This window comes from Dama dama, chromosome 2, assembly GCF_033118175.1.
Source record: "Dama dama isolate Ldn47 chromosome 2, ASM3311817v1, whole genome shotgun sequence".
Classification (NCBI taxonomy): Eukaryota; Metazoa; Chordata; class Mammalia; order Artiodactyla; family Cervidae; genus Dama; species Dama dama.
Genome location: NC_083682.1, coordinates 7,637,733 through 7,658,348, shown reverse-complemented (window position 1 = coordinate 7,658,348; position 20,616 = coordinate 7,637,733). Strand labels below are relative to the sequence as shown.

At 52.2% G+C, this 20,616-nt stretch overlaps 2 protein-coding genes across 4 annotated transcripts; one reads left to right on the top strand and one right to left on the bottom strand.

Annotated features, from left to right (window-relative positions):
* Nucleotides 1–39: 39 nt before the first annotated feature.
* SAC3D1 (SAC3 domain containing 1) lies at nucleotides 40–3,695 on the top strand. 3 transcript variants are annotated; one of them, XM_061164074.1, is made up of 3 exons: nucleotides 40–474; nucleotides 669–1,249; nucleotides 2,796–3,695. In XM_061164074.1, the coding sequence occupies exons 2-3, from the start codon at nucleotides 676–678 to the stop codon at nucleotides 3,296–3,298; spliced, it is 1,077 nt and encodes a 358-aa protein (XP_061020057.1). In that variant the 5' UTR covers nucleotides 40–474; nucleotides 669–675; the 3' UTR covers nucleotides 3,299–3,695. The 3 variants fall into 3 exon arrangements, with proteins under 3 accessions (XP_061020057.1, XP_061020056.1, XP_061020055.1); XM_061164073.1 differs by having other exon boundaries at nucleotides 40–498; XM_061164072.1 differs by having other exon boundaries at nucleotides 40–1,249.
* On the bottom strand, nucleotides 3,379–16,644 carry NAALADL1 (N-acetylated alpha-linked acidic dipeptidase like 1). The gene is made up of 18 exons (XM_061164071.1): nucleotides 16,425–16,644; nucleotides 16,167–16,339; nucleotides 15,963–16,084; nucleotides 15,447–15,569; nucleotides 10,169–10,452; nucleotides 9,960–10,064; nucleotides 8,865–8,950; nucleotides 8,605–8,724; nucleotides 6,581–6,666; nucleotides 6,435–6,498; nucleotides 6,282–6,349; nucleotides 5,962–6,053; nucleotides 5,794–5,884; nucleotides 4,969–5,050; nucleotides 4,715–4,885; nucleotides 4,553–4,640; nucleotides 4,350–4,442; nucleotides 3,379–4,042 (listed from the first exon to the last, which is right to left on the bottom strand). The coding sequence occupies exons 1-18, from the start codon at nucleotides 16,622–16,624 to the stop codon at nucleotides 3,856–3,858; spliced, it is 2,235 nt and encodes a 744-aa protein (XP_061020054.1). The 5' UTR covers nucleotides 16,625–16,644; the 3' UTR covers nucleotides 3,379–3,855.
* Nucleotides 16,645–20,616: the final 3,972 nt, after the last annotated feature.

The window sequence follows — 20,616 nt, the reverse complement described above, 5'->3', positions numbered from 1 at the left end:
CTGTTGTCGACCGTTGCTTTCTCACTACACCAGCAAGGCTGAGTGATTGGGCTGTGACCTGTAAATCCAAGACTATCTACTATTTTGGCTCTTTGTAGAAAAAGTTTGCTGACCCCTGATCTAGAAAACAGGGAGAAGAGTCCTCAAGGAAACAGAAAAGAATGGCAGTAAAGCCGACTGAGTCAGGTTATCGGGTGAAGAGGAACCAAAGCGGGTGTCCCCACTTGGGTCGGGTGGTTCAAAGCTAAAAGGTGTTGCGATTAGAGGGCGGGAGCCCGGGAAGGCGTGGCTCCACGCCTGCCCCGCCTCTCCTGCAAAGCGATTGGTTGCGAAAGGGAACTATAAAGTGGTGCATCATGGGAGTGGTCCGACTACAGCGGTGCACTGTGGTTGGGCTTTAGCGGGACACGAGCGTGAGGAACTGTTGGCGACGCTGAACTACAACGGAGAGGATCTCGGGAGGCCTGCACGGAGGTCTGTGGGAGGCGGCGGGACTCGGTGAGGACGGCGGCGGCCAGACGGGCGGGGGGAAGGCTCAGACGAGGGCTGGGAGGCGGGCCGGACGGGGTTGGCCCCGCCTTCGCCAGCCTTGAAGTGCTCTCCTGCAGAATGGGGCGAGGGGCTGCCGCTGTCCACTGGATGCTGAGCGCCCGTCCTTTCCCCCCCAGCCCACCTATGCCCGGCTACGAGCTGCCCGTGGGCACGTGCCTGGACATGTGTCCGGCTGCCGAGCGCGCCCAGCGCGAAGAGGAGCGCCGTCTGCACCGATTCGAGGTGGCGCCGGGAAGCCGCGGGGACCGGCCCCGAGCCGACCCGCAGCGCGCGGTGAAGGAGTACAGCCGGCCGGCCGCCGGGAAGATCCGGCCCCCGCCGAGTCAGCTGCGTCCGCCGTCCGTGCTGCTGGCCACCGTGCGCTACCTGGCCAGCGAGGTGGCCGAGCGCACCGACGCGTCCTGCGCGGAGGTGGCCAGCTTCGTGGCGGACCGGTTGCGCGCGGTGCGGCTGGACTTGTCCCTGCAAAGCGCGAGTGACGTCGAGACGGCATTGGTGCTGGAAGCGGCTCTGGCCGTGCTGCTGGCCGTGGTGGCGCGGTTCGGACCCAACGAGACGCACGGGCCAGTGGACCCAATGTTGCTGCAAGCCCAGGTCCAGGAGAGCTTCGGTTCTCTGCGCCGCTGCTACGCGCTGGGCGCCGGTCCCCACCCCCGCCAAGCCACCTTCCAGGGCCTCTTTCTGCTGTATAACCTGGGTGAGTCAGGGTCCCCGCGGCAGAGCAGAGGCCGGGTCAGTGGAGGCCGAGAAAGGAAGGAGAAGCTTTCAAACCTCACTAGTAGCTCCCTCTCCATCCTAAATGTCTCCTAAATGTGTGTCTTAGCCATTGCACAAGATTCACTGAGCCCCTACATGAACCTTCTGACTCGTCCCTTCCCTTCTCTGGGTCTCGGCTTTCTCATTATGAAAGTGGAGGGGATAGCATTGGAATGGGACAGTTGAACCTAGATAGTGATGATTTTCAAGCTTTTTCTTTTAAACCTCCATTTCAGTCAGTATTGCAAAACAGCCAAGAACACATATGCCAACAAATATATCTGAGATAGAAGGTTCAAGGCTAGATTTTTTCCTATGGGTGGATGATGCTTTTTAATTAATTCTACTTACTTTAATGAAATGCTGTTGACTTAATGACCCACTAATGGGTCGGTCAGTTCTAAAGGAGATCAACTGAATATTCACCGAAAGGACTGATGCTGATGCTGAAGCTGAAGCTCCAATATTTTGGCCACCCGATGTGAAGAACCGACTCATTGGAAAAGACCCTGATGCTGGGAAAGACTGAAGGCAGAAGGAGAAGGGGGCAGTAGAGGATAAGATGTTTAGAGAGCATCACAGACTCAATGCACACGAATTTGAGCAAACTCTGGGAGATAGTGGAGGACAGAGGAGCCTGGTGTGCTGTAGTCCTCCTGGTCACAGAGAGTCAGACACAACTTAGTGACTGAACACAAATGGGTCAGAAGCTTCAGTTTACCCAGGGTCCCAGTGTTGTCCTTCTCCTCGAAAGGGGAGAAGCAGAATTTGAAAAAGAAACTGGCTTACCAGGTAGACAGCAGAAGGTGTGGCAGAGCCAACTCCCAAACCTTGGGGCAGCTAGGGCCGTGGAGAAAGGGCTGGGCTTCACGTCAGAAAACTTGGATTTGACTGGGTCACCTTCTTAAATATATATGAGCTCTAAGACAGTCAGGCAAGTCATTAAATGATCACAGCCTCTTTCCTTCATCTGTAAACACTACCTAACTTTATTATGAGGACCCAGGCTGTTTGATGGGATTCTGGAATCACTGGCAACAAATTCTGATAATAATCAAGAAGGGGCTAAGGGGTAGGGAGGGTGGGCTTGGCTTGGGATGGGGCGTGGCCATAGCAGGAGCAGGTGGGGGAGGAGTGAGTTGGGGGGGGCAGTCAGAGGAGGTGGCTGAAGATTCATGAAGGTGGGAGGGGGATGGGGGAAACCTAAGGGGATGGACTTCCCAGGTGGCACCAGTGGTAAAGAACCCGCCTGCCAAAGCAAGAGATGTAAGAGACAGGGGTTCAATTCCTGGGTTGAAAAGATCCCCTGGAGGACAGCATGGCAACCCACTCCAGTATTCTTGCCTGGAGAGTCCCATGGACAGAGGAGCCTGGCAGGCTACAGTCCATGGGGCTGCCAAGAGTCAGACACCACTGAAAGGGGATGGCACGGAAGGTGGGCCTGCTCCCGTATTCAACATCCTCATGCGGGCTTCTCACCCCTCCAGGCTCGGTAGAGGCCCTTCACGAGGTTCTGCAGCTGCCTGCAGCCCTGCGTTCCTGCCCGGCCCTGCGAACTGCCCTGGCAGTTGACTCCGCCTTCCGGGAAGGCAACGCCGCCCGCCTCTTCCGCCTGCTCCAGACGCTGCCCTACCTTCAGAGCTGTGCTGTGCAGTGCCATGTGGGCCGTGCCCGCCGGGGAGCCCTGGCCCGCCTTGCTCGTGCCCTCAGCACCTCCAAGGGCCAGATCTTGCCGCTGGGCTTCATGATCCACCTGCTGGCCCTGGATGGGCCCAAGGAGGCACGGGACCTGTGCCAGGCCCACGGACTACCCTTAGATGGACAGGAGAGAGTGGTGTTCCTGAGGGGTCGTTACACTGAGGAGGGGCTGCCACCTGCCGGGACCTGCCAGATACTGGTGGGGAACAAACTTGGAGGGCGCACTCTGGAAGACGTGGTCATGGCAGAGGAGGAAGATGAGGCTGTGGACAGACCCACGACCGAGGTATGAAGAGGACTGTGTGGTCTCCCAGAGCCCCAAGACTGGGGCTGAAGCACTCAGGTTTCCTTTTTCATGATTCCCACACGATATAAGGAACAACAGCTTGGCTTGATTTATTTGTGGAAGGCAGGGAGGAGTTGAGATGTGCTGGGGGCGTAGGGGAAGAGGAGCCCAAACTGGACCATGCCCTGTCCACCCTGGGCCTTAGTTTCCTTGCTGATCACTGCAGGGTGGCTCTGGTGGTCTCTGAGTTGACATCTAAGGTTGGCATTATGCGTCCCATCTTCACCCATCTGCTACCAAGAGCAGCTGGTGGTTTTGCCATTCCCCTCATCCCTGTCTCCTGTTCACCCTCTGCCAACCAAGATCCAGCAAGAGGGAAATTTTCATCTGGGGCTTGTCACTCCCTTCAGGTGTCCACACTGGTGGGACCCCTCAGAAGTTTGAGAGGGTCCTGTGGTCATGCCCTTTGCTAGCATGAAGGGAGATGGGGACACACTCAAAGAAAACTGGAGGGGGAGAGGGTAGGATAGAGTGGGGGTGGGAGCTGAAGAATGAGGGTGGGGTCAGAGGTCAGCCACGGGCCTCAGGGTGGCTGCTGCGCCCTCCAGGGCTGCCACCACGATGCTGAGCTGTCTCTGCACCTCAGCCCAGGCTGCAGGTTCATGGCCTGTGTTCTCGGCCTGGGAATAGGCATTCGACAGGCCGGGGAATGTGGCCACAGAGCCGGTGCGGGGTGCCCAGAGCACATGGCTGAAGGGAGAAATGGGGGAGGGTCAAGGTCATGCAGGGGCCAAGAATGAGCAGAGCTTCAGCCTGCAACAGCTCCTGTATACAGCTAGGGACAAAAGCACCTCTTGTGGGAGGAGATGTAGGCTCTAGTCCCAGGGTGACCTTAACTGATTTGCCTCCCCCACTCTTTGAGCCTGACTCCCCAGCCATCTCAAGGGACTGGATTGTGCTCTAAAGGCCAGCAATAGTGACATTCTGCTCCTTCGGGTGGGTACCCACTGCCCAGCCTCATTTCACCACACCTCCCAAGAGCTTTGGGCAGGCTCACCTGTAGTAGCGTTCTTCTGGGAAGGCTTGTGAGTTCAGGAAAGTCCGTTCCAAGAGCATCAGCTGGTCATTGATCATCCGCACCTGCAGGGGACTGAGGGTGACAGGACCCTCTGGTCACCCTACAGCCAGCAGCCCAGCTGCCAGCCTGCATCCTGCCTTGGATGGTGCCCTCCCAGACACCTGCTTGCAACCCTTGCTTACTCGGGGGTGCCCTCCCGCAGTGTTGCTATGCGTTGGTTGAATGACGTGGCTGCCCCCTCAAACTTCTCCACCGCGGTCACCAAGGGTCCTGTGGGGGAACAGCCAGCATCTTAGCCCTGGGGGTGCAAGGCTCCCCATGCCTTGATATCGGGGTCTCCATACCGAAGCCGATGTTATGCTGCTCCAATAGGTCCCGGAGGTTCTCGGCAGCCTGCAGGAAGCTGCGGAGGGTCTCACTGTAGTCACTGATGTTAAGAGGCAGGAAGAGGCTGTCACTGAGCCGGAGAAGCACGCTTCCTGCGGTCCGGGCCACGGCCTGATGGCTGCTGAAACCTGTCAGGGAGGGAGACGAGGCCAGGCTCAGCCTTCAGCCCCGCCTCCTCCTGCCGCAGGAGACCCCTTGCCCCCTTCCTCACCAGGGTCCAAAAACTTGTCCACGTAATCAAAGGTGTCAAAGGCTGTGTGGTAGGTGGGGTAGATCCGGGCTGAGGTCTTGCTCTGAGGAAACAAGACCCACGGGTGACAAGCTTGGGATGAGAAGTGGAAGGAGGAGTTCAATGTAGAGCCATTATCTCAAGTCAGTTGTCACCACACCTGTGAGGCAGGTTCTAGGGTTCCCACTTTACAGAGGAGGAAATGGGCTCAGAGAGGTTAAGTAGCCTTCCTGACATCACACAACTAATAAGTGGCAGAGCTGGGTCAGGTGCCAGTTTCCTGTTTCACATGAAGGAGAAGAACCTGAGGCTTTGCAGTCAGACAGGAGGATTCAAATCCCAGCTCCACCACTCAGGAGCAGAGTGGCCATGGAGGGGAGAAAGGATATTTTGGAGCATCAAACAGGGAGACAGGCTGGCACTCTGCAGCCCTTACCTAATTTTACCCTCAAATCACCTGTTTTATACTGTTTTTTAATCTATTCTGAGACAAACGTTTTTTCACATTTTAAGATCTCTGAAATTAGGATGCTTCTTACAGTCAACGTCACCCTGCAATCAACTGACCGTGTATTTCCCCGCCCCTGAATAATGCATATCACAACAGTGCATCTTATACTCAATGGTGTCTTAAATTTGATAAAATAACATAGATGAGGATGAACATGCTCAAGAGAGGTAAAGAAACTTGGTTGAGGTAGCACAACTACTGAGTGATGGATTCAGTTCGCACAGGAGCAGCCCGAGGGAGAGGAGGGGGCTAGTGGAGCAAAGTCCCCGGCTGGGGACTAAGGGGTGCCTGCTTACCCGGTCATAGGTGTAGGCGATGTCCATGGAGGAGATGCCCAGGAAGTGAATGAAGGGGGCATAGTCGCTGCCAGCGCCCAGAGTCCCCACACTATGGGAAGGAATATGGTTAGGCTGCAGGGCGCTGAGCCTGGGGTCCAGGGGTCCCCATCCCGGCTCTGGGCTCACCTGGGAACCAGGCCGTACACGGAGCTGCTACGGTTGTAATACCGGATCCAATTGTCATAGATGCTGAGACCGCTGGAGCCCGGTGCGGAGATCTGAGTGGAGGGGAATCTAGTCTGCGGCTGGCCCCTCCCCAGGTCCGACAACCAGGCAGGTCCTCCGCGCCACCCACCAGGGTCTCCAGCCCTTGCACAATCCTTCAGGTCCTACAAGGCCCTCCCCGCAGCCTCAGCCCCTCTCCGAAGTATCAGCTCGGCCTACCCCGTGTAGCCCCGCCCCGACACGCCTCCTCCCGCCCCGCTCCCAGCCCCTCCCCTTTTCACCTGTTTGGCTGCGGAGAAGACGACGCTTTGGATCGGGGGAGTGCCCTGCACCCTCAGGGTGGCATTGGCTGTGAGAAGATACAAGGAAGACTCTACTCGGGCCCCACCCTTTTGGGTCCCCGCTCCCCGAGTCAGCCCCGCCGCCCCTCGTACCAAACACCGAGATGTCCACGTTGATGTAGGCCACGGCACGCTCCTGCAGCTTGCTGAAGAACTCCTGCAGGTGGACGCGACCGCGTCAGCCCCGCGCGGCCCGCCCCGGGAATCCCCTCGAGTGCCCGGCTGCGGGGCTCACTCACCTCCGTGAATTCTGTGGAGCCGATGAGCCCAAACTCCTCTGCCCCCCAGCTCGCAAACACGATTGATCTGCGGGGACGCCAGGTGCCTGGGGAGGGGGATAAGGTGCTGGAGGGCAAGATCCCCCAGATCTCGGGGTGGCTTAGGGGGAAGGTTGGGCATGTGGAGGGGAGGGAGGGCTGGAACCCACAGGGCAGCTGGCGATTTGAGGTAGGTCTTGGCACCTCCCGAGCCAAACCTTCGTTGAGGCTCCGCCCTCTTTTTACCAGGGCCTCTCCTCTGCTGTTAACACCCCCAACTTTGCCCCCGCACACACACACCAATCTCCAGTGCGGCGATCCGTTCTGCCAGAATGCCCTGCCCCTCTCTTCTCTCTGGATGTGATGATTGGAGATCCCCTAACTCTCTTCCTGGCATCTTCTGCAAAACTGGCCCCTACTCCTATTCATTTAGTGATGAAACACTCACATTGTCCTTAGAGCATTATCCATATTGAGCCAGTCCTTACAAGAAGGTCTTGAGAGACAGACTCTCATTGTCTCCGTTGATGAAATGGAGCCACAGAGAGGTTTAATGACTTGCCCAGGGTTACACAGCTGGTAGGCAGCAGAGCCAGAGTTCAAATTCAGGGTCTGGCTCCAGAGTCCAGGAGTTTAACCAACGCCCCACATTGCTCTCATAGCCTCCTGCAAGCTGGCTCCCATCTCCAGTCTCATGCCCTCACTGCTCTTGCCACAGTCCTCAGTCACCTCCTGGAAGCCTGGAAGCCTCCTTGCTTGCCCCTCACCTCCTTCAGACTCCCCTCACCCTCCATGGCACTGTGTGCTCTGGGCTGTACTCCCATCTCTGGCTGCAACTCAGTCCCCTTTGATCATTTCTCATCTTTTTGTTTTAAATAAAAAAAAAATTTTAAGTATAAAATGATTACGTGCTTGCAATGGAAAGTTCCCACACCTTTTTCTGCCCAAAATGCATAAGCTGAATCTAATCCGACAAACCGAAATTGAGGGACAGTCAACAAACTAAATATCAGGATCAGGAAAGAAAGAACAGCTAAGAAACGATCACAGATGACCCATGCGATTACTACATGTGCAACCTGTGCTCCTGGATTGACTCTTGGACCAGAACATTCTTTTGCTCTAAATGTTATCGGAGGGACTTCCCTGGTGGTCCAGTGGTTAAGAATCCATCTTCCAGGGGACACAAGTTCGATCTCTGGCCATGGAACTAAGATCTCACATGCCTCACTGTAACTAAGCCCTGTGCTGCACAACAAGAGAAGCCTGCACGTTGCAACCAGAGAAAGCCCTTGAGGGGCAGTGAAGACCCAGAGCAGCCAAAATATAAACAAATAATTTTTGAAACTTATTGGGACAATTGGAAAATTTTTAAATTTTCTGATTCTGATCATTGTAGCGTGGTTATGAAAGAAAATGTCCCTATTTTTAGGAAATACACAGCTCTGCCACCTGGTCCACCCACTCTTTTCCACCTGGATCCCCATGCCCACCTGGAACTGCCACCTCCCTGAGCTTTGGCTTCCGCCTGGAAAGCCCAGTAGATATTTTCCCTAATAGGACGTTTCACAGTTGTCATTACAGCCAGAATTCTGGGGTTCTCTGGGGGACATCCAATGCCTAGAGCTGGCCTGGCACACAGTAGGCCTGGCTGAAGTGTTTGTGGAGTTAACGACTGTCCCCCTGCCTCAACCAAGCTGAGACTCCTTGAGGGCAGAGCCTGGGCACGGGCTTGCTCGCGACCACACCTGATTTCACTTCACTAGAGGGGTGCAGAAGACCCTCAGAAGGTATTGCAAGAGTTCCCTGTACCACACTGGGCTGCTTGAGCGAGGCCAGGGCTAGTGGCATGCATGTCTGCCCCCAGGGTCCTTAGGCTTGGCACAAGTGGGCACAGGCGAATGCGGGAGTGGAGGGGGTGTCAGCGCCCAAAATTCAGGGAGGACTGGCTTTAGGTGCCCTCTTGGGGAGCGAGCCCCTGGACCGGGGCAGGGCGGCCCGCTCACCCTTCTTCAGCAGAGTCCCCAGGACGCGGGAGAGCTCCAGGAGGACGGCAGTACCAGTGCTGGGGTCTACGGCCCCGTGAACCCAGCTGTCCCGGTGGTTTCCATATAGCACGTAGCGATCTGGCAGGAGGAGCAGAGTCAGAAACCTCAGAGGAGCAACGGTGGGCGGGGCAGCCAGGCGGGGCTGAGGGGGCGTGGTCAGCGGCGCCCAGGGTTGGGCGGGGTCCTGGGGGCACGGGGAGCCTTGAGGAGGCGCTCACCTGGCTCCACAGCCCCGCGGATGATCCCCAGGACATTGGAGGAGTTCCGCAGCTCCAGGCGGTTGTGGACACTCACGTTCACCTGGCTGGAGGGGGACAGGAGTCTTGGCACCACCCACTGCCCCCTCCAAAATGCAGGAAAACCTGAGGCCCAGAGTCAGAAAGGAACCTGGCAAAGTCACCTGCTTGGAAATACCAGGAGAGACAGCGAGGCTAGAGCCCAGCTCTTCTGACTCCAATTCTCCTTCGTACTCACTCGGTCACTGGATACTCAGTGTATGTCAGCATCGTACCAGCTCTGGGCAACGGCTGAGACAGACATGGACCCCACCCTCGTGGGATCTCCCTCTCCTGGAGCATCCAGACCCCAAGGAAGTGAGCAACTGCAGGCAGTGAAGGAGCTTGGGGGGACACTGACAAGGTGCCTGGTGGCAGGTGGGGTGTTAGGGCAGGCCAGGAATGGCAGAGCCTGGGGAAGGGTGTTCCATCAGTCGGAACAGCAAGTCCAGAGGCCCTGATTTGGGAATGAGCTTGGTGTGTTCAAGAGAGGGGGTGGCTGGAGAACGGAGGTCCAATGTGAGGTCGGGGGACTCCACAGAGACTTGTGGGGGCACACAACTGATTCACAGGCTTCCCAGGACAAGACAGGTATTTTGGAATCAAGGAGGGGTTGGGAGAGAGGAGAAAGGGAAAGGCCAGGCCTCGAAGTGAGCAGAGAGGAAACCCAGGGTCAGGGAAGCATAACCGACTTCCCTGGTGGTCCAGTGGTCAAGAATCCTCTTTGCAATGCAAGGGAGACAGATTTGATCCCTGGTCCAAGAAGATGCCATGTGCCATGGAGCCGCTGAATCTGTGAGCCACAACTACTGAGCCCACATCTACTAAAGCCCACATGCCCGAAAGCCTGTGCTTGCCAACAAGAGAAGCCACCACAATGAGAAGCCCCTGACTGCCGCAGTGAGAGAAAGCCTACGTGCAGCAGCGAAAACCCAGCACAGACAAAAATAAACAAATAAATACATAATTTAAAAAAAAAAAAAAGCATAACAAGGGAAGAGAAGGGGAGAGTCGGGGGAGGAGGGGGCTCCATCTTACCCGTCTTCTGGGAAGATACCATTTGACCGGAAGCCTGGCCCCAAATTGTAGTCACAGCCCAGTCCTCCTTGCCAGTCAGCCGGTGCTAACTTTCCTCCAAGGTTACTGGGGAGGAGGGGGAGGCCCTTCAGAGCAAATAGGGACGTAGGGGTTGAAGTTGGGGGGCCACCACCGGAGAGTAGGCAGGAGACCCCAGGGTACAAGCTCACCAGAGAAGGACTTGTGCATCCTCAAAGCCAATGGGTTGAATGGGAATTGGGGGAAATCCAGAGGCATTGTCAGAGTTTAGGCGGAAGGAGGAAGGCGTAGCTGGCAGGTAAGGAGTCAAGGGATCCCCAAAATACTCGAAGTAGGAGCCTCGCTCCACGCCCGAGGGAGGCAGGCACCAGGAGTGTGGGAAGGTCTCGTTCGGCAATCTCTTCCCGTCATTGATGTCTTTGGGGTCCGTGTACACTAGCACTCCAGCTACCCCGTATTTGGCAGCATTCACAGCCTGCAGGAAGCCAGAGGAAGCTGTGTTTAGGGAAGGGCGGTGAAAAGGGGGCACATCTCACATTGCCTCACATCTCCTCTTCTTCCCTTCATCACTGTGGAAGCCAGGACAGGTCTGTCTTCCTACCAGCAAGATGACTCTTGCACAAGTCATTTGTTGCAGTGCTGCTTGAGAGAGCAGAAGACTGTTGTTGAATGTAGGCAATGGCTCCTCAGCGGGGCAATTAAACTGAGGTACCCTACAGTGTATAAAGGAAGGAGTAAGCATTATTCATAGTAGCCAAAAGGTAGAAACAACTCAACCGTCCATCATTGATATACAGATAAGCAAAACCTAGTATATAGCATGCAAACGTAAATTACTCAGTCTTAAAAAGGAGTGAAGTTCTGATACATCAATGAACCTCAAAACATTCTGCTAAGGGAAGTAAACCAGACACAAAAAGACAAATATTGCATGATTCCTCTTACGTGAGGTACCTGGAATAGGCCAAGAAAGTCAAATAGAGATTACTTGGGGCTGCAGAGGGAGAATAAGGGTGTTAAATGGGTACAGAGTTTCGCTTGGAACTGTGAAAGCAGTCTGGAAGTGGGTCGTAGTGATGGCTGCACAACATTGTTAATGTTCTTAATGCAATGGCAACATACATTTAAAAAACAGCTCACCGGGCTTCCCCAGTGGCCCAGTGGTAAAGAATCTGCCTGCCGAAGCAGGGGACACGGGTTCAGTCCTTGAACCAGGAAGATCCCGCATGCCTCGGAGGAACTAAGCCAGTGTGCCGCATCTGTTGAGCCTGTGCCCTAAAGCCTGGGAGCTGCGATAAGAGAAGCTACTGTAATGAGAAGCCGTGCTCGCTGCAACCAGAGAAAAGCCCTCACAACAGCGAAGACCCATTAAAGAATGGTTAACGTGGTCAAGTTTATGTTACGTATAATTTAAGTCAATGAAAACAAAACAGTACATTAAAAAAAAAAGAAGATCAAGGACAGAGTTTATGCGCCACTTGAGAATGATCTCCAGAATGACTTTTTGTTTGGTTGGTTGGTTTGGGGTTGGTTTTTTTTTTGTTGTTGTTGTTGTTTTTTTGCCAGGCTGAGTGGCTTTTGGGATCTTAGTTTCTCCACCAGGGATGGAACTCGGGCCCCCTGCAGTGGAAGCAAGGAGTCCTAACTGCTGGACCATCAGGGAATTTCCTATAAGATATATTAAGATGAAAAGAGCACAGTTCAGAACAGTGGGTATTGTATGCTACTTTTATATTAAAAAAGAGAAAGAAATGAGAATATACCTTCATATGTTCTTCTTCCCAAGGAAACTCTGGATCACATTCCATAAACAAACAAACAAAGCTACCTCTTTGGAGGGTGGCATTATGAGGAAACTTTTTTTCATCCTATACTTTTTTTAAAAAAACTGAGTTTCATTGTCTGTATCATTTTACTACATCTGTTCCCCTTTCCTTTCTTTTTTTTTTTTCCCCCACCAGCTCTTATCCAGGGTACTTCTTTTATGTATGTATGTATGTATTTTAACTTTTAAAATTGTGATGAGAGGGCTTCCAGTTCAAGATGGTGAAGTAGAAGGATATGCACTCATCTCCTCCCACAAGAGCACCAAAATTACAATTATCTGTTGAACAACCATCAACAGGAAGACGCTGGAACCCATCAAAAAAAAAAGATACCCTGCTTCCAGAGGCAAAGAAGATGCTGTAGTGAGAGGGTAGGAGGGGCACAATCATGACTAAATCAAAGCCCATACCTGCCATGTGGGTGACCCACAAACTGGAGAACAATACACCAAAGAAGTTCTCCCACTGTTGTGAATGTGAAGGTTCTGAGCCCCACCTCAGGCTTCCCAGCCTGGGGATCTGACAAAGGGGCTGGAAACCCCCAGGGAATCTGACCTTGAAGGTCAGTGGGATTTGGTTATAGGAGTTCCACAGGACTGGGCAAAACAGACTCCAGTCTTGGAAGGCACAAACAAAATCTTGTGGGCACCAAGACCCAGAGGAAAGGAGCAGTGACCCCACAGGAGACTGAACCAAAACTACTTGCTAGTATTGCAGGGTCTCCTGTGGAGGCGTGGGTCAGCAGGGGCTCACCACAGGGATGGGGGCACTGGCAGTAGCACCCCTGGAAGGCCCCCCTTCATATAAGCTGTCTTGGAGGTTGCCATTAACCCTATCATAGAGCCTATAGGCTCCAGGGCTAGGTCCTCTTAGGCAAAACAACTAACAGGGAGGGAGTGCAACCCCACCCATCAGCAGATAATTGGATTAAAGCTTTACTGAGCACAGCCCTACCTGCCAGAGCAAAACTCAGTCCCTCTCATAAGGAAGCTTACACAAAACTCTTAGCCCATCAGAGGGCAGACAAAAGAAGCTAGAAGAACCACAACTGGCTAGAACAAAAACCACATCACAGAAAGTTAATCGGGATGAAAAAACAGAAAGTTACATCCCAGATGAAGGGACAAGATAAAGCTCCAGAAAAACAACTAAATTAAGTGGAGTTAGGTAACTTTTCAGGAAAAGAATTCAGAATAATGATAGTGAAGATGATCCAGGATCTTGGGAAAATAACAGAGAAGGTGCAAGAAATGTTTACTAAAGACCTAGAAGAACTAAAGAACAAAGAAACAGAGATGAATAATACACTAGAAAGAATCAATAGCAGAATAATTGACACAGAAGAACAGATAAATGACCTGGAGGATAGAATGGTGGAAATCACTACCACAGAATAGAATATAGAAAAGAGAATGAAAAAAAAAAAAAAAGAAGACAGCCTAAGAGACCTCTGGGACAACATTAAATGCACCAACAATTGTATTATAGGGGTCCCAGAAAAAGAAGAAAGAGAGAAAAGACCTGAGAAAATATTTGAAGAGATATAGCTGAAAACTTTCCTAACATGGGAAAGGAAATAGTCAACCAAGTCTAGGAAGCACAGAGTCCCAGGCAGGATAAATCCAAGGAGGAACACACTGAAGCACATAGTAATCAAACTGACAAAAATTAAAGACAAAGATAAAATATTAAAAGCAACAAGGGAGGGACTTCTTGGTGGTTCAGGGGCTAGGACCCCTTGCTCCCAAGGCAGAGGGCCCAGGTTAGATCCACGGTCAGGAAACAAAGATCCCACATGCCACAGCTAAGAGTTTGCATACCACAACTAAAGATCCCGCATACCACAAGGAAGACTGAAGATCTCATGTGCTGCAACTAAGACCTGGGGGCAGCCAAATAAATAAATATTATGTATTTTTTAAAAAAGCAACAAGGGAAAAATGACAACATACATGGGAACTCCCATCAGGTTATCATCAGCTGATTTCTCAACAGAAACTCTACAAGCCAGAAGGGAATGGCATGATAAATTTAAAGTGATGAAAGGGAAAAACCTACAGCCAAGAATACTATACCCAGCAAAACTCTCAGTCAGATTGATGGAGAAATCAAAAGCTTTCCAGACAAGCAACAGTTAAGAGAATTCAGCACCACCACACCAGCTTTACAACAAATGCTAAAGAAACTTCTCTAGGCAGGAGACACAAGAGACTAGAAAAGATCTACAGACTGGAAAAGATCTACAGAAAATAAACCCAAGACAATTAAGAAAATGGTAATAGGATCATACATATCAGTAATAAATGTAAATGGATTAAATGTACTAACCAAGAGACATAAACTGGCTGGGTGGCTGAATACATGTGCATGTATGCACTTCCACTTACTACATCACTCTGCTTGACACCCCAAATTGTATGTAATTATTTTATATTGTTATGTTAACATATTCTCATTATGGCTTGCAATTATAATCTTTTATTTTTGTCTAGCTATCGATTGTGAAAACTGATAAATATGTTTTACTATTGTAGAAAAAACTGTGATGAATACACATAACATAAAATTTAGTATCTAAGTGTACAGTTCAGGAACTAGATCCCACATGCCACAACTGAGTTCACATTCTGCAGCTAAAAAGTATCGAGTGCCACAACTAAGACCCAAGACAGCCAAATAAATAAATACCGGAAAAAAAAAAAAAGGAGTACAGTTCAGTGGCATTAAGCACATTCCTATTATTGTGCTACCATCACCTCCATTTATCTCCAGAACTCTCTTCATTTTGCAAATTTGAAGTTCTTAACCCACTAAACACTAATTCCCTAGTCCCATCTCTTGTTCTATACCTTTTTAAATTTAAAATAAGTAAGTAAATAAACATTTAAAAACCATAGACAGGGCTTCCTTAGTAGTCCAGTGGTTAAGAATCTGCCTTGCAATGCAGGGGACACAGGTTCAAACCCTGGTCTGGAAGATTCCACGTGCAGGAGGGCAAGTAAGCCCTCGAGCCACGACTGTGGAGCCTGTGCTTCAAAACCACTGAGGCTCGAGCGCCCTGGGGCTGGGGCTAGACAACAGGAGAAGCCACACGCACCGCAGTGAAGAATAGCCTCCCACCCTGCTGCCGCAGTCAGAGAAGGCCCGCATCAAGCAACCATGACCCAGTGCAGCTAAAAATAAAATAAATAAATAAAATAACAATAAATAGCAATAGGCATGGAATCCTCCATCAAAATTCTGTATGGAAAAGAAGCAAATTGCTGGGTGGGAGGGGACAACAGGAGGGATTTAAGTCAGATATTCAGGAGAACAACTTCACAGGAGGACTTAGACTTCCAGAATATGAAAGCTGAAAATTTTGCCCAATTCCTTTATTTCCCAGGGCTCACGGATGTTGGGGGAGGCACCCATGGTTACATAGCACATGAGTATTCTTTGGGCCTACCCATGGACTAGAACCTGGGTAGGCAGAGGCCCATGGCAGCCATCGTGGGTGGAAGGAGGAATCACCCCCGTCTTCTGCCCCAAGCCCAGGGCTTGGTACCCCACTCAGCACTGCTCATCCCCTTCCCCTCACTCCTCCTGTCCATTGCCGGCCCCTCTCCCCACCCAGCCCCTTGCACTGGGGGCTGCTACTTACCTTAGCCCCGCGCCCTACACCCCCATAGCGGGTCAAGACGATGCTGTCTTGGAGTTTGACCGCCTCTTTCTGTAGTTCCTTGAAGTCTTCCTCCGAGCCCTGGTTGGCGTAGACGAGGGGGCCCTATTCCCAAGAGAAGGTGACTTAGAGCCAGGCCCAGGAAAGAGAGGGAAAGGCTGAATGGCAGGATGAAGGATTTAGATCCCGTCCCCCGACCTCACCCAGAGCTTCTCAGCTCCCCAAGACCAAGTCACACCTGGTTTTCTCCGTGCTCTGTGTCCAGGTACTCTGTAACAGGCCAGGCCTGGAGCAGGGCCCGTTAGTGTTTGTTGAATGACTAAGTGATGGGCAAAAGCAGTAGTAATGCAGTGTGGAAGCGACTAAATTCTGGGTGGGGGCTGAGCCCCAGTTGAGGCACTTTGCTTCAACAGCCCGTGGGGTCAGGATGGGAGCAGCTGAACTGGGAACAAGGGGGAGTTGGGCCATGGCAGTGGGGAGGGGGTATCCCAGGCCCACCTGTGGGGTTCCGGGAGGAGCATACGCGGCATAGGGCGGTACCACATCGGGGCCCCCCTGCTCCCCGGTCACGTTCTCCTCACTCTGTCGGCAGGAGAAGAGGACGGCCCCAGTGGAGTTCACTGTCGAGAGAGGGCGGTGTTGGGGCGAGAACCGGCAGCTCGCCCAGCCCCCAGGCATCCCGACGCCAGAGCGGGAACTCACCCACATCCACACGGTTGGGCTGCTCCCCGCTGGGGAAGGACAGCAGCACCTCGTACTCAGTGGTCCTGGCTGAGTCCAGGCCGGACTCCGGGTCTTGCCAGCGCTGTAGCAGCAGCTGCACCAGAGCCTCATCCCGGGGGCTGGTGGCCAGATGCGGCTCCTTGGAGAGTTCTCTGCAGGGTGGGCGAGAGAGGGGTGGGTCCACGGTCAGGGAGAGGCCTCTGGCACACGGGAGAGGCGCAAAGGAAAGCCTCTCACCTAAGGTTCTCCCGGATCCTGTTGGCATCTAGCTGGTCCATGACGGTCTCGAGGATCTTCAGGTCCAGGTCCTGGGAGGCTGAGGCACTGGGGGCTGGCGAGTCAGCCCCCTTGGGGATGGCAAAGTGACCCAAAATGATCCCCAGCCCCAGGAGGGCAGCAGCCCCCACCACCCCTCCCAGTACCTTCACCCACTGCATCCTGTGGAATCTTGGCCAGCTCGGTGGCCACCTTATAGATGGGGCCTCGGGTCCGGTTAACCATTATCTAATGTGCGGCCCTGCCCTTTGGTCACTAGCTGGCAGAGAAAGGACGGGACGTCCCAAGGAATCTCCTTACATCCACCTCGATTTCTGCAACATTCACTTGGAAGAGATTCCCGAGGGGCAGCAGATCCACATGTGGACACTGAGGCTTGGAGATGGGCAATGTCTCACCCACTGTCTGCCAGTAAAAGAGGCCAAGTCAGGACTAGAACTCAGAGCCCCTGTCTTCAGAGCAGGGCCGGCCCTGCCGCCCGCCATCCCGGCCTCTGGTTCCTCGGTGTCACTCGATCTCTAGCCCATCCAGCCCTGGCTCCTTGAGTAGGTTTTAAATTCAAATCCCATCCTTTGCTAGACATTAGCTGTATGACCTTAGACAGTTCACTTAGTGTCTCTGAGCCCGTTTTCTTCACTGTAAAAATGGGATAATATAATAGAACCAATTTCACAGAACTGTGGTGCTGTTTTTATTAAACAAGGCCACATCTGTAAAAATGTCTAGCTTGGTGTTAGACCCATAGTGGGAACTCAGTATATTTTAGCCATTTCTGCCTCATCTAAACCCCCTAAAAATGCTAAGCCTAGAGCTAAGGGAAGAAGAGAGACCCAGAAGGACTCTCTGTAACTATCCTGTAGGGATCTGAGCTTACGGAAGTAAGTGGGACTCTTAAAATGAAAACTGTTCTAAAGGACGGAGCTGGGGAAGCCCACACTTTCTTCATAAGGTGACCACCTCCTCCATCATCCCCTGTATCAGGAATCCATCCATCTGTTCATGCACCCACCCCGACATTTGTTCACCCATTCTCCCATCCACCCATCCTCTGCACTCCCCTCCATCCATCCATTCATTTATTCATTCCTTCACTCTTAACTGCCAGCATCTTTCATTTATTCAGCCCTATGCCAGACCCATGCCAGGCTCTGGGGAAGCCAAAGTGCCCAGGAACTCAGGTCCAGCAAAGGAACCAGACAGGCTTTGGGTTCAACCATGTGGTGAGGACCAGTGTGCTATAGAGGGGAGGACCAGTGTGCTCCCAGTGGAATGAATGACAAATTCTGTCCAGAAGGGAACATTTGAGGGGATCTTCCAATGATAAGATAGTATTCAGCATGCAGAAAAGGCAAGGGGCAGGCCATCCATAGAGATGAGGATGGGTGGAGAGGGAGAGGAAGCCACCAAGTATTCAGTCTAAGTGCTGAGCCTCTTTCTGACTTCAAAGAGAGCCAGGAAGGGCTGGGAAGATCCCTGGGGCTCAAATGTGACTCCTTCCACCCTCCATGGCTTATCCTGCCTTGGGATTCTGTCCAGCCAGGCTGCAATCTATTGATCAGCTCAAAGACGCCTGGAGATCCAGGAGAGCTGGGCAAGGTAGACTGTGTGTGTTTGTGTGTGTGTGTGTGTGTGTGTTATTTCACAGCACCCTCTCAGAGCAGAGCAGCCCCCTTCCTACTGCTTACAGCCCCATTCACCTGTGCCACGATGCCCACCTCCCTCGTGCTGTTGGTCAGGAGTGTTAGCACATTAGCGTGGCAGGACTAGGGGTGGGGTACAGTGTGATCCGGGACTTCAGGGAGGTGCCCCAAAAAGCCAGTTATTGGAGAGATGATTATCAGCGCCCAGGATGTGATCTTATCAGTAGCCCATCAGTGTGGGGAGTGTACACATTCCTTTACAGGGGCATTAGAGGACAGTTACCACCGGGCAGCCAGCCAGACACCAAGGTCAACTGATAATTAAGGAACAGATGTGGTGATGACACCATGAGACGGAAACCCCATGGTCCTGCCCTACCCCCATCCTGGGAAGTGTGAGGCCGCAGACATGACATCTGGACAAGAGTGTGTGACATCTGAGTGGGTGACATCGGAGAACTCCGGCTCAGGTTGTTGGAATCAACTGACGTCAACTCTGCTGTCTGCACCAGACATTAACTTGATCAATCTTCTTTCTCCATCTTGGCTGGGAGGATGGTATGGCCCCTCTCTCAATATTTTGGAGGGACTGTGGGTATTGATGGAAATCCCTTCAGAAAGCTAATGCATTTGATTTCCTTTAGTGAATGATTATGTCCATCCACTCATCTGCACCTATTTATCTTACTTTTGGGGCGCACCACCTGGCATGTGGGATGTTAGTTCCCTGACCAAGGATCAAACCTGCAACCCCTGCAGTGGAAGCATGTTTAACCGCTGGACCGCCAGGGAAGTCTCTTGATTTCCTTATCTTCCCACCTCACTCCCTCCATCCCTCGGACTCAGAGAATTCTTCGATCCTCGAGGACTGCCAGTCCATTGGTACTGGCTCCTGTCCTTTCTCTCTCAATTCCCAAGTGTACTTATCTTCTTCCTCACCCAGCCGGAGTCTCTTGAAAACCCTCTCCACCACCTTGATCCTCTCTGCTTTGGTCACATTCACTGGAAAAATCCCTGATCTGGTTACATCCAGTCCTCTGCCTACACTTCACCTTCACTCTTGACCCCGAATGTACCTGTACAATCAGATGACCTCATTCATCTCACCTTAAGTTTATGATCCGGGACCTCAAGGAGGCCCTCAATACTGCCCAGCAATCTTACCATCCTTCCCTGGTCCACAGTCCCTCCCCCCATCCTAGATGGTGGTTTCATAGTCTGTCCTCTCTTTTCAAGCTTCCAACACATTCTTCTCAACCCTTACTCTCACCTGAAGACTGTGCTTCCTATTTCACTGAGAAAATCAGAAGGAATGTCCCCGCCACCCCCCCAAAAAGAAGGAACGTCCCCTTGTGTGATCCACACCTCCATCCAAGGGAGCCTGTACCCTGGGCAAAACCCACCCTGCCCTCACTGCTCAAGGATGGGGCTCCACAAGTCTCCTGGCCTTTACTGGGTCACTTCCATCCACCTAAAGCTCCTGTTTATGGTGCTTAACACAATCCTAAAAAAAAAAAAAAAAAAAAAACCACACACACACACACACACACACACAACTCTCAATTCCACTTGCTAGTAACTGTCCCATTTTCTGTCCCCTTTTACAAAAAACTCAGAAGAGTGGACCATGCTCGTCTCCAATTCCTCTCCTCCCATTCTTCTTCTTCTTTGTTTTAGATATTTATTTATTTGGCTGTGTTAGGTCTTAGTTGTGGAACTTGGGATACCTGATCTTTGTTGCAGCATGCGGGATCTTTAGTTGTGGTGGGTGAGGTCTACATTCCTGACCAGAGATTGAACCCAGGCCCTCTGCATTGGGAGCGAGGAGGCTTAGCCACCGGACCACCAGGGAAGTCCCTCCTCCCATTCTTTCTTGAGGCCACTCCATTTAGGCTTTATTCCACTAAAATTGCTCTTGAAAAGGTCCACTTTGCTCTATGTTGCTCAAAGCACTGGTCAGTTCTGTCCTCTTTTCTTACTTGAACCGCAGCAGTGCTGCTCACAGACGATCACCCATCGTCTTTCTGCGCTTTGGTCACTTGGCTCCCAGGACATCTCACTCACCTGGTTTCCTTCTTCCTTTCCAGTCTTCTTTGCTGGGTCCTCTTCATCTCCTGCCCTCTTAGTGTCAGACGACCAGGGCTCAGCCTTGGATGGCTTCCCCAGCTACACCCATTTCCTAGGCGATCTCATGGCTGTACGTCCCACTGTGGTCCCTCCCTCAGGTCCCCTACATCTCTGCTCAAATGTCAGTTCTGTATGAGATCTTCCCTGCCACTCTCTCTAAATCGTGTTCCTTTACCTTTCAGGCTTTCCCTCCCCTCTCCCGCTTCATTTTTCTCTGTTGCATCCATCACTGTCCTGATATTAATTATCCCTTATCTCCCCTTCTAGAATGTAAGTTCTGCTAGGGCTCGCGTCTTTGTTTTATTCACTGCTGAATTGCCAGAGCCCAGAGCAGTGCCAGGCACATAGGAGGCACTCAACAATACTTGTAGAATGAATGAAAAGCT